This window comes from Corythoichthys intestinalis, chromosome 3, assembly GCF_030265065.1.
Source record: "Corythoichthys intestinalis isolate RoL2023-P3 chromosome 3, ASM3026506v1, whole genome shotgun sequence".
In the NCBI taxonomy this organism is placed as follows: domain Eukaryota; kingdom Metazoa; phylum Chordata; class Actinopteri; order Syngnathiformes; family Syngnathidae; genus Corythoichthys; species Corythoichthys intestinalis.
In genome coordinates, this window is record NC_080397.1 from 2,437,202 (window position 1) to 2,451,002 (window position 13,801).

The 13,801-nt window shown below is 40.3% G+C and overlaps 1 protein-coding gene across 4 annotated transcripts in view; it reads left to right on the forward strand.

The window, feature by feature from the left end:
- LOC130913181 (F-box/WD repeat-containing protein 8-like) overlaps positions 1 to 9,175 on the forward strand; it is a 72,270-nt gene extending 63,095 nt beyond the window's left edge. For 3 of the 4 annotated variants that reach the window (XM_057831563.1, XM_057831565.1, XM_057831566.1), the window contains one exon: positions 2,093 to 9,175. In XM_057831563.1, the coding sequence (XP_057687546.1) occupies positions 2,093 to 2,240 (148 nt within the window). In that variant the 3' untranslated portion in view covers positions 2,241 to 9,175. Of the gene's footprint in view, positions 1 to 1,991 lie in introns of all 4 variants that reach the window. The other variant, XM_057831564.1, reaches the window with a different exon arrangement.
- Positions 9,176 to 13,801: the final 4,626 nt, after the last annotated feature.

A 13,801-nucleotide genomic window follows, 5' to 3' on the forward strand; every position in this document is an offset into this window, starting at 1 on the left:
GACACAAATTCAAATTTTCAGAGGTTGTTCAACAGACTTTATTATTCCTTAAATAATAGAAAAATAATAAAGTTTTAAAAAATCTGATATGAAATAAGGATTTAAAAATAATTATAATAATTCCGCTTCTGTATTTGCGAATCATCCTTGAAGAAAATAATAGCTGTCTTTTCAATTCTTACTGTACGAATAAATAATCTGAAACAATGTTCTAAAAAATACCTCTTCTGTAGAAATCCAGCTTTTAACAAAAAGCTCTTTTCACTTTCCAGTGAAATGTAAATCGAACCACTGCTTGTTCAGCTACAGTACATTAGCACTACGTAATACGGATTTCATTCTCGTAGTAATAGTACCAAATAAAAAGTCCAACTATTACTATGGGAATAAATGTCGAATTAATGGCACGAGAATAAAAATCGTATCATTATGTAGGGCTAACATAGCTGAACAAGCAGCTACGTAATTTGTGTAACATTGCCGCCTCTGTTCAACAATCAACAATATTGAAAGCCTCTTGTGTTTTACAATCGGTTTTAAAAATAAGGAAATCCTTAATATTTTGCCTCATCTACATCAAATTATGATCAATAAAAGACTTTATAATAATTGCTTCGTCATAGTGCCCAGTTAAGGTACATGTACATAAAGTGCGTAGCGGCTTACAGCTACATTATCCCGACGTAATAATACGACTTGTTTTTCTCGTAGCAATAGTTTAACAATGGTTTAACTCATAGTTGAATCAACTTTCATCTAGTGATTTTTTCTTTCTTTATTTATTTGGCCCTAATACACCGTCGTCGATGATGGAACACTGCTCCGACGTCTGTTTTCTCTGTTACTGAGCACAGAAGAACCAACAACTAGGAACACATTACAGGCAACACAGTAACGCATTCTGTGCAAAGCGTCAGTCAATTTCAGCATATGCTCATTGGTCCCGTGAAAAATGTCCCGGAACATTTTCATGAATTTATGAAAACCCCGCCGGACACCCCGGACAGGATGTAAAAAGTGAAAATGTCGGGCAAAAGAGGTCGTTTGGTCACCCTACATTAGATACTTGTATTTCCGAAAAAATAAAACGCTGCAGCTAACGCAAGCTGCTGTATCTACTGTATATAAATATGAAGTGCCAAAAGATATGAACATAAGATTTACAAACATAACTAGAAACTGCAATTTCTGGAGAAATTACGATGGGGCTTTACTGTGGTAAATACAGATCTATCAGGTCACATCCTGTTAATTTGTGGACATTTCAAGGAGACTTCCTGTTGATATCAGATCACTTCCTGTGTATTTAGGGACATTTTGGGGACACGGCCTGTTGATATCATTATGTTCGTTTGGGGACATTTCGGGGACACTTCCTGTTGATGTCAGGTCACTTCCTGTTGATTTTGGGACATTTAGGAGACACTTTCTGTTGATATCAGGTCACAAAATGTCAATGGGCTTTAATGGTAAATGGTAAAAAATCACAAGAACCTGTTTTCCTGCCATTGAAAATGAATTGGATAGTTTTTGGCGAATTTTGTGGGAACCGTACATTTTTGCTAATTCTGTATGCAACTTATACGCCCCTTCCCGTCCTGGAATTTCTTATGTGAAAGTTGTCAAAAATTGACATGTAGCGTTTTGAAAAAATTTTTTTTTTTTTTTTCAAATAACCCGCATCTACGCGTGAACAAAAAAGTTTTGGGGGTCGTTCAAATTAATTCCCTGCGTTGAACAAAAATTCTGGTCATTTTGATATTTGTACAGTGACGGTCGGTCAAACGGCTTGGGCTGTGCGGTGCGCCGAAGAAGCGCTATTAAAAGACAAAAAAGGGATTTTACTATTTGGCAAAGAATAACAAAGAAGATAGAATAAGAAGAATAACAAGAGCAAAGTTAAACACTAGAATAACAAACCAGCTATAACAAGGACAGTCTCATGCTGTATATGCCATAACTGAATTGCTTCTATATGAATTTGTTGTCAGGGATGAGCTCATCAGGTCAATCAGAAGCCACAAGGAAGTCACTTTTGGACAAGGCTCAATCACAGCAATCTGCAGTTGGTAACTCTGAATCCATGTTGCAGGCACCGGGGAGTCATCTGCCACTACGACTTCTCAGAGGACACGGAAGCCCGTGAAAGCGTCCTTCCAATTTGCAGGTCTGACTACGATCAATCTCACGGCTACAACTACAACATCGCACTCGCCATGCCCTACGACTACCTCAGGTGACCGACAAAAGTTGGGACTTCCATCGGACAACTTCTTTGCATGAGTTTATGTTCGCTGGCCACAACTTTAGAGACACTCGCGACTCAACGGAAGAGTTACGGTCAGGTGTTTGTTCAAAAAAGGGTGTTTATGATGGATTGCAATTTGGAAAGTTTATTATTGTTGAAATCCGCCCCCCAAGGCGCACGGGGACAGCGACGGCCGAACAAAGTGCCGCTCTGCCGATGCTGCCCCCGCGCGCGCCGACCGGGAAGGCCGAACCTCCGCGTTTTCTTATTTTTAACCCTTTGTACTGACTCCATGTTTCAAAAGCTTGAAGAACACTCACCGAAAACAGGTTGACAATTTATTTGTTGACAATGGTAAAAACAAGGCAAAAACAGACAACGGAGGAACAATTCTGGATCCAAAACAAGGCTACATATTTCCGAGCAGCAAAAATCTGTGTTATCTCAGTGTCCAGTCTTTTTAAAGTCTTTGCTGAAGCGGGCCGTGTCGAAGGCGTGTCCGAAGGTGTGTCTGGGCGTTGCGTTTGGGTCTTCCCCTCGGTGGCCGGTTTTGGGCGGCTTAGGTTCGTGCGCGAAGTGGGACGCCCGCTATCAACTTTGCTGTCCGGGCTGGCTGTACTTGTTTTAGGACAAAGCGCTTTGTCCTTGGAGTTTGCTGGAATAGCTGATTGCAAGAGTTGGTGCGTCAATCTTGTGATAAGACGGCATTGTGTATCTCTTCTATTTCTTCTCATTAAACTATGGTGTGCTATTTATTTTATATTAGTAGTGTAGTCCTACCGTAAATATGAAAATGATACTATTTCCTTATTAATTATATTACGTGTGTTAATGCAAACAGTTAGACGGTGCCTACGAGAACCTGTACCATATGTATGTGTTAGACTATATACTGTATGTGTTAGACTAATGCAAACAATGATATGGTGTGTGCGATGACGATATATTTTCCCCTTCAATCCCCCTCACGAGCCCCGACAGGGGTTCGTAAAAACATGGATGTGGCCTTAGAACTTAGCTTTATCAAGTGGTGGAAGAAATGTAGCAATTGATGAACAGTTTAAACAGGGATGTGCGAAATTTGCAAGTCCCCCTCAGGACTCCTGTTAAGTACTCTCTAAAACAGTATGATACCGCCTCAAAGGGTTAATCCTTGGTTGTCTTTGGTCCCGTGGCTATAGGCATCAGCTCACAGTGCCCTCATTGTACAGGTGCATTGAGACAGATTTTTTCATGATCAATTAGACGGGCTACCAATTAAGTTTGTCCTGTCGCTAGGAAAAATGAGATATACATTCAGTTAAATTTGGCCCCATAAAAAATAAAGTTAATCTTTAGTTAGGAAAAATGAGAGACACACTAAGCTAAATTTGGTCCATTGAATAAAAACCTTTAAATTAGGAAAAGTGAGAACCGTACTGAGTTAAATTGGGTCCAATAAATTAAAATTTAAGTAGCCCCCTTTTCAACTTTCGTAACGTTAGGGTCAACCCCCACCTGTAGTAAGAGGGAACTGTGCGCAGCCCTGAACAAAAAGTATTGCAACAGTGTGTCAAACACCTCAGAACAGTTTTTAAAGGAGGAAAAAGAACATCACTGACAAACTACTACATCTACAAATAGCACAGCAAAAAACATTCCCCCACTGACTAGAGAATGGTGAAAAAGCGGTACCGTACCAAAGCGGAATGTTGCAATACAGAAAAACTTTGACACAATGAACTCGAAACTCGAAATAAACGTCTTCACCCCTTACCAGTTGTTGAAAATGATGGACACAGACACCTGTAGGAAAACTTTATTCCACCCCAATTAAAGAAAAACTTTATTCCGCCCCATTTACCAAAAAATGAATAAATATCCTAATTAAAAAATATATATATAAAAGTGATAAAAGTTATATTCTCCACCCCAAATGACAAACAGTGGCTAAAGGCTAAAGAATAAAAAACTGGGACTTAAAAATGGCACAAATCTACCGAGTACTATGATTTAGAACCTAACGAAAAAATACAGTGGTACCTCTACATACGATCACTTCGACGCACGATCTTTTCGACATCCGACGTAAAATTTGAGCCGCCATTTGTTTCTACATCCGACGAGTTGCTCGAAATACGACGACATGACAGCACTGCAAACGAACCCACGGTGGATTTTCTTATGTGAGAAATCAACACAGTTTTCAAAAAAAGTTGATACAGTTGGAGAAACAAGGAAAAAAGTGATGCTTACCTTTGAAATGAAGATGCAAGTTATAGAAAAATATGAGCTTGGGGTGCGCGTCCCTGAACTGGCTCAACAATACAGCTCCATGATCCTCTTATGACCACCGTTCGCCACTATTTATAAGTTAAGGTGACAATTATTATTGTGGTAACATTGCCAAGGAAATCGCCAGCTTTGTCACGTTTTTATCATTTATTTAAGAACTTATCCAACACAAAACGCTCATTGTCTTAAGCAGTTGACTGCTCTCAGGAAAACGAAAGTATTATCTCTACCGCACCGACCTATCTCACTGGAGACGTCACTTTCGCGGTGCGTTCAGGGACAGTAAAAAGTGTCCGCCATATTAGAATCCGATTCGTTACATTATTTTCAGGAATAATTATTAATTCTTCTTCTTCTTCTTATATTATTCTGAATTATTTATTTATAACTTATTTGTTTTTCTATGTTTAATTGCCATTTGTAACAGTGCCAGCAGTATTTATTAAGAATTTAGTGTATGTTTTTAGGCTTTGGAACGAATTAATTTAATTATAATGTATTCCTATGGGAAAATCCTGCTCGACATACGACCATTTCGACTTACAAACAAGGTCCTGGAACGAATTAAATTCGTATGTAGAGGTACCACTGTAGTAGTCTTTGAACAAAAATCCCAAGAACAAAAATGAATTTATTGTGATTGTGGAAATATAAAACAACCCAGTGAACTTATATGACTCGTGTCGAGGAATTACAAAACCCAAATGTGACTGCAAAAGATCGAAAAAAGGTGACGAAAAAAATAAAACCCTACTACATAAACAATGTGTAGTCCCACCACTTACCAACAACGTCAGGGGCACCTTTCCACACCACATTTCTACCAGCAACATCCGCATGTGAAATCAATAAAAGGGAAAAAGGAAAGAAAATCCAAACCTTTTAGTGAAAAAAATAATATAAAAAGAACAAATAAACAAAAGCGCTATAGCGACAGGGACCATGACGCTAAACCTATGTATTTCCATAATCAATTGTCGCTTCCTAGGAAATGGGTCAAATGGGAATGGGAAAGGGTCCCTATTTTCTCCCAGTCTGGATCAGTCACGGTTGTCCCCTCTGAGTGGATCCCAGTGTAGCTGTAATCTGTTCAACTCAAAAGAATACAGAGCTGCCAACATACTTTAAACAAATCACCAATTAAAGCATAGAACGACTTAGCCTTTGCGTAGAACACAAACAATGAGTTTAAAGTGTCTAAAATATAAAGTGGTACCTACAGGAAAGTTAATCATTAGAAAGTGAAAATAAAATAATAAAAGTAAAGAATCTTAATCAAATACATCTGGGACTATGTGGTGTACTTAAAATATGTCACGTAATCACGTTTTAGTTTTGCCTAATGCCCGTGAGACATCTAAGGTAGGGTAATATCTCTAACATTTAAATACTCTCTCAATCTCAAAAGGACCTGAAAACATTCACCTCGACGAAACACAGCATCGTCAGCTGGGGTGAGTATGAAACCGTGGGATAGTCGTGACGACTGTCCCTTGGCGATGAACCATTATTTTGAGAGCACCTGTTCTCACAACCACCAGCTCACGGCTCGTGCAGTACATTGTCGCATGTCACAGCCCTGAGGGAATAAGTGGGGTCTGGAATCAAACCTTTGATCCTCCAACCATTGGTGATCCCTTCTCCCACCCGCGCAACCGGTGGTCCGTGTGCCGGTGCGATGGCTCCGCATGTCACACCCAGCTCCAGCTCAGCTAGCGTTCAGAGTGAATGTCTTCCCATCCTGTCAACATACACATCTGGTGTTTCAGGGGATCGATAAATAGAAATAAGGATAAACTTAAGAATAGCCGATTTGTCATACTTACTTATCATAACTGGGCCTATTTGGAACCTTACCACCTGAAACAATGAACAACAGCACCCGTCTCAAAACTCCAACATGTGATGTGGCAGACCATTATCCTTAAACCTTGAAATCTTTTGGGAAACAATGTGGTCAGGGAAAACTTTAGATCGTGGTAATGGCCTCTGCGTGCTCCTAAAATGTGTCGTGTTATTAAAGCAATGTGTCAAACTCCATATGTCTAAATTAGTGATGCACGATAATGCATTTTTCAACCGATACCGATAACCGATAATTTCCTCCTCATTCCAACCGATAACCGATAATGTCAAGCCGATAATTCTATTAAAAGATTTATGTAAAATTTTAAAGTATACACAAAAGAAAATATTACTGTGCAAAAATATAATTTATTGCTCTTTTTTTCAACATACAGTATGAACAAGTCGTCAATTCAAACATCTAAATAATGACAGATTGTCTGACATTGTGTAATGGTAAACCTTTGGCAACAATTACTTACAGAGTAAATACCTAAGTTGCACAAAAATGCGTTTAAAAGTAAGCCATTCCTAACATATATAACATTAATCCGCTGCAAAACACACCTCCTTAAATCTAGTCAGTTTAAGTGTAAATCTATTGGCAATAAGTGAAATTATCTGCGATTGCTTCAAGTGTATTTCTCTCAGATTTCTTGGAAGAAAAATAGCTAGCTGAAAATAATCTTAACAGCCTTGTTTTAAGCAATACATTATTATACTTAATCCTAAAAAAAAAAAACTTGAAGAAGGAAAGATTTTGGATAATATTTGTGGCTACAGAATATTGATTTAAGAATTTGATTATCTACTGTGACTGTAATTGAGCAGAGAAATAAGTTAAATAATTTGAAAAGTGATTGCTAATGTTATATGCTTTGTTGCACACTGTGAAAATGATTACCTCAAAAGAGCGAGATGTCATGTACCCATTCTGCAGCGCTTTGTTTACATTTGCGGCTTTCATGACATTTGCGTTACCGCAGCTAAACTGCTACACGGCAGTACTATTTGGACGGAGTTGGAGCTCGCATCCGCGTGCATGTTGTTTTGTGCCTGAGTTTTATTAAGCCGAAAATAAAGGCAGCGTTACAAAGTCATCTGACCGCTCGTCATTTCACATTCTGAATGCATTGTTGACTGGCTGACTTCGTTTTCTCCATGTTTAAATTATCTTATAACCACTGTGCCGTCATGATAAGCTTGCTTACCGGACATCACTTTTTCATGAAGAATGGTGGTCGTATAAACTGCATTATTTCTTTTATCCAGGGCTTTGGTTCTCGGGTCATTAAGGTAAAAAAAAACAAAAACGTGTCTCGTCTCGGCGGCGGCGGCAGCTACATTCGTACAGGATAATCCGCCCGCCCCGGCCGGTTCGCCGCGGCGTATTCGGGTCCTGGCTCTGCTCGCACGCCGTGGGGGAACGCTCGAGAAACCGGGGTGTTCGCCGGAGGTCCAGAGGCCGAGGAATCGGGCTCGGCCCGCCCCGCCTATGGCGAGGCGGCGGCGGCCTGCCGGACTGGCCAGAGCGGCGGGCTCCGTCGGAAGACGGCTACTTGCCGACTATCGGTCTCCAGTAGTGCCGGTGTTTAGCCTTAGATGCGAATTTACCACCCGCCTTGGGCTGCATTCCCAAACAGCCTGACTCTGTATCGTCACAAGCCCTGTAGTTTAACTTAGTGTTTACAATAGCTTTAGCATTCCTGCTAGCAGCAGCCTCGTATTTGTTCCAAAATTCTTTGTGATGCATTTTTAAATGGCTGCTGGGTTAGTGGTTTTGAATGAGGACGCGTTCTTTCTGCCTTGTGGAACTTCTACGGTACATGTTTCGCAGATGGCGAGAGCGTCATTTTTTTTAGTAACAGCCGCCATAATATTCAACTACTTCTTGTCTTGTAACTCCGCCTCCTCAACCCCTCCTCCCTCAGGGGCTTCAGAGAGGGGAGGGGTTGAGGAGGCAGCGTGCTGAATTCTTTGGTTGCGCACATTTGGAGGCAAAATCAAATATATAATTATCGGATTGCATTATCGGTTGAATTTTTTAATTATCTGGATTATCTGTGTGATGTCATAATTGCCATTATCGGCCGATAGTTATCGGTGACCGATATTATCGTGTATCTTTAGTCTAAATGAGATTATGAAAAGTATTCTGTTTGTCATAATTTACTGTTTGTTGGGCCTAAGAACTGCATGTTTAAAGTTGAACAGACTGTACAAGTCAATAAAAATTTACAGTTGTCCGCATCCATATTAACTTTCAGTAATCATGTTGGTGTTGCCTTGACCCACTTAACCCCCTCTAGCCATGCCCACAATTGCAATTGTAAGCATGGCTATATCACTCAAAGCTACTACTCAAAGTGCATTATGAATACCCAGTCCATGTTATCATTCCCAATTTACATCAACTTGTGTGATACCCCAATTATCTAGACAAAATCAAAAACTATCCCCTATGGTGGTCTAAATACCACTATTTGAGATTCTAACTCTTCTTTTTTTTTTTTTTTTTTTTTTTTAAATAAGCTTAATAAATGTTTACCAATGCAACATTCAACCCAAAAACATTTATATGTCTTATTATTTCCAGTTTACAAACCCCTCATGTCCAATTCAGATCCAAAACAAAGCCACTTAGCAATAATTAAAATATTTATGTCTTGGAAATTGATGCCTTTTACTTTGTTCCTTATGTCGTTCAAAATATGTATCGTTCTCCCCTTTTGTGAAAAAATTAGGTCCCCAGAAAATAATTGCAAAATAACAAACCAGTGAATAGGATCAATAGAATAAATGCAAGCCAACCAGTTTTTTTTTTTTTTTTTTTTTTTTTTTTTTACACAAATTAAACGATGTCCTCAGAACAGGCAAATATAAAATATAAAGATAGAAATTTTATAAAAAATGAAAAAATGCAATCCCAATATAAAAATAGAATTTTTAGAAAAAGTCTAAAAAAAAAAATGAAAAATACAGTTAGCACAGGCATGGAACTAAACAACACTTTCTCCACTCCTCCGTTTTTTTTTTTTTTTTTTTTTTTTTTTAAAGATTATTCAAGCCCCACCCAGCCCCGGCGAATAAAATCAGTTTCATTGTTTTTAAGCAATTTAGTTGGCTTCTGTAATTTTAAAGCATTCTATCATATTCAATCAAGCTCACGGGTTCATTTTCCGCTAATGCTGCCTCTTTTTCACTTAATTAGCTTTTCATCTTGAGTTCTATTTTAGTATTCCTTTTTTTCATTAGTCTTTCAATTTGATATCACCAATAGTAAAATGTGCTTGAATGTTGGTGTTTGAATGTTGCCAGCCCTCCTTGCTCTGCTTGGCCAGAACAAGAGCAAGGGGGCCTCACGCCCATTGGCCCGCGCACCTCATTTTGAACACTGTGTTCCTTTTCTAATCAGATCCACTGTTTTTTTTTGTTCACTGTTTTAACATTTAACATTTTTTTGTTTTCCCTCTTTGGCTCTCAATTTTATCTTAAATAGTTAAACAAGGACTGGAAAATTCCCAGCTTCAATTCTAGCCTCCCCTTATAATTAATTTTGGCAAAAACCCAGCGGATGCCGTCGAGGACCTCATGTTGCAAATAAGGGCCACCGACGGCCCGCACTCCTTATCTTGAACACAGTGTTCTTTTCTAATCAGATTGCGCAACTCCAGGCACCATACCAACGGCTGTCTCCCAGAACGTTAACAGGGGTGCTTCCTATTTTTTCGGCTTTATTTCGAACAACACTAAGCAAAACAAAAATCTCAACTTACTTTAACAAGAGACTACACGTCACCATAGCAACTTAACATTGAAACAACAACAGTGGCAGTCCACACCGGCTTCCACATTTTAATTGTCACTTTTCTTGTCATGGTCAAGTTTAGTGCATTTGTACAACCATCCATCCAGGGTCCCTAACCTATATTTTCTGCTGGGCGAATGTATGTTCATGGCCATGTTTTTGCTACCACAGCAAAATCGTTCGAGGCCCTCTCTGCTGTTGGGCGTCACTCCAACAGCGGCCTTAACCTATCGTGTTTTGTCGGTTGTACCTGGGGCCGTCCTGAGCCACAAAAGGTGGCCCAAGAGCCACAGTGTGCCCTCCCGACGGGGCTTGCACCTATCTTTTAAGGAGTGACCACTCCCTAGGGTTCCTCCACCCAGCTCACAATCCTCCGCCTCGTCAGACGCGAGGTGGGGAACCGCCACGTTCCAGTCCCGGTGAATTTGATCCGGCCTGACGCTGCCTCGCCAGTCAATTCACTTCCTATGGACAAGTATATATGCGCACCTAATCTACAATTACATATACATACCCATTCATGTCCCATGCAGATATATTTTAGGGCTGTCAAACGATTAAAAATTTTAATCGAGTTAATTACAGCTTCCAATTAATGAATCGTATTTAATCGCACTATAAACCATCAATAAAATATGCCAGATTTTTCTGTAAATTATTGTTGGAATGGAAAGATAAGACAAGAGGGATATATACATTCACCATACGGTACATAAGTACTGTATTTGTTTATTATAACAATAAATGAACAAGATGGCATTATTATTAACATTCTGTTAAAGCGATCCATGGCTAGAAAGACTTGCAGTTCTTAAAACATAAATGTTAGTACAAGTTATAGAGCTTTTATATTAAAACCCCTCTGAATGCTTTCATTTTAATAAATGTTGTAAAATTTTCAATCGAAAAACAAACTAGTAGCCCGCCATTGTTGTCCATAATTACACAAGGCTCATGGGTGCTGAAGCCCTTTAAATCAGTCGCACCCAAGCGCCAGCAGAGGGCGACAAAACTCCCAACAAACACAAGTAACAAGGCGACATTGCACTGTGCTGTCATTTTAATCTGTTTGAGCGGGGCACGCGCCCCAATTGCGTCCAATATTTTAACGTGATTGACTAAAATTAATGACTGCCCGTTAACGCGACAGTTTTGACAGCCCCAATATATTTATATATGTATGCATATATGCGCATGTATATATTAAGTGAGTCCCACCAAATCAAATCGGGAAACAACAACAATCCGGTGATTGTGTCGCCCAGACGCCAACCAGCATGCGGGAGGGAAGGAAAGCGCTGTTTCCCAACCTGCGGTTGGGAAGCGTGGGGGGCGGGGGAGGGGGCGACTCACAATCCCTTTTCAATTGTTGTCTCTCGCAATTTAATCGGATTCCGGGGGACACCACGCTTCCTAATCTAAACTTGTCCTTTTATCGTTTTTTTTTTTCTTTTTCTTTTTCACCCAGCCTAAACTACGAAATGGATGTTGTACTTCATGCACAAGTCTATAATACTACCCCTCTAGTGTTAAGACTACTGTTACCAAACTAATTCCCCATATGACAGAATGCAACATTCACCGTTAGACAAAACACAAAATGGTCGAAGGTCGCTTCAAGTCAACTTTCACCCGCCTCGAATTGTGACCAAACGTCTTTTTACCTTTAAAAAGGGCTTCAGTTGACTCTTCCGCAGCTGCTCGTCCATACCCTCCGTCGTCTGGGCCTATTACGTCGTCAAACCGTCACGTCGGGTCGCCAACTGTTGAAATCCGCCCCAAGGCGCACGGGGACAGCGACGGCCGAACAAAGTGCCGCTCTGCCGATGCTGCCCCCGCGCGCGCCGACCGGGAAGGCCGAACCTCGCGCATTCTCTTCTTATTTTTAACCTTTTGTACTGACTCCATGTTTCAAAAGCTTGAACACTCACCGAAAACAGGTTGACAATTTATTCGTTGACAATGGTAAAAACAAGGCAAAAACAGACGACGGAGGGACAATTCTGGATGCAAAACAAGGCTACATGTTTCCGAGCAGCAAAAATCTGTGTTATCTCAGTGTCCAGTCTTTTTAAACTGTTTGCTGAAGCGGGCCGTGTCTAAAGCGTGTCCGAAGGTGTGTCTGGGCGTTGCTTTTGGGTCTTCCCCTCGGTGGCCGGTTTTGGGCGGCTTAGGTTCGTGCGTGGATTGGGACGCCCGCTATCAACTTCGCTGTCCAGGCTGGCAGTACTTTTTTTGGGACAAAGCGCTTTGTCCTTGGAGTTTGCTGGGAGAGCTGATTGCAAGAGTTGGTGCGTCAATCTTGTGATAACACGGCATTGTGTATCTCTTCTATTTCTTCTCATTAAACTATGGTGTGCTATTTATTTTATATTAGTAGTGTAGTCCTACCGTAAATATGAAAATGATACTATTTCCTGATTAATTATATTACGTGTGTTAGAGTAATGCAAACAGTTAGATGGTGCCTACGAGAACCTGTACCATATGTATGTGTTCGACTCAGGGGTAGCGTTAACCGAATATTTTCCGTCGTTGACCGGTTTTTTAAAACGGTGACGGAAAAAACTGAAGTCCGTCTGTCATTTTGACAGGTTGCAATTCACACCCCAGACCACAGGGTGTCGAGTGAGCATATTAATTAGGTATTGTCTCTCTTAATGCATGACGTCGTTGGCTATTCAGTCAGAATATTGTAGCTTCACCGGGGTCTGGCGGCGGCACCGTGATTGACACATCAACGCGAGGTTCTTATTGGTGCACCCGGTGTGCCAGCGCGTCATCCAATTGGTGGACTAGATTGCCGCCTGTGTATAGACCCCAATCACATGACGTCACAACTCCGCCCCCCTGACTGGAGCCGCCATATTGTCCGTCAGCTCGTCGTGTTTACACATTACCGCTACATACATGCCTCCTATTACGGCGTGTTTTTCTGCTCGTTAACATTAATAATCAAAATGGTGAAGGCGTGTGTGGCGGTTGGTTGCAGTAACAGAGAAGATAGACGGAGAGACTTGAAGTTCTACCGTATTCTGAGGGACCCGAAAAGGAGAGCAAGATGGACTGCTGTAATTCGACAAGAAATCTGGGCACCAAACGATCACCACAGACTATGTAGTAGTCATTTTATATCTGGTAAGATGCATTTAATATATATTTAGAAGATTTTGGGCTGACAACCACAATTAAGATCATTGTGTGACGTTGGTGATTGGGGTCTATATAGTTGCCTCATTTTCTTTGGGGGTGGAGTTGTTGTTTTGTTGGTGTTGTTGGCGGTAAGCAGAGTAAAAAGAGGGAGAAAAATACGACTTCCGTGTCTTAATTTTTCGCCGCCAAGCAAGCGTTACAATATTATTTAAAAAGGAATTAAAACTAAATACTATTGAATATGTCATCATTATCATTTTAAAAATGTAAGTGACGGGTAAAAATAGATTATGACCGGATTTTTATGACCCTTTCAGTCAAAATGACAGACAACGAAAATGTCTAGCGCAACCTCTGGTTAGACTATATATGTGTTAGACTAATGCAAACAATTATATGGTGTGTGCGATGACGATATCTTTTCCCCTTCATTATACAAGTACAATTTTATTCAAAACACAAATTATTCAATG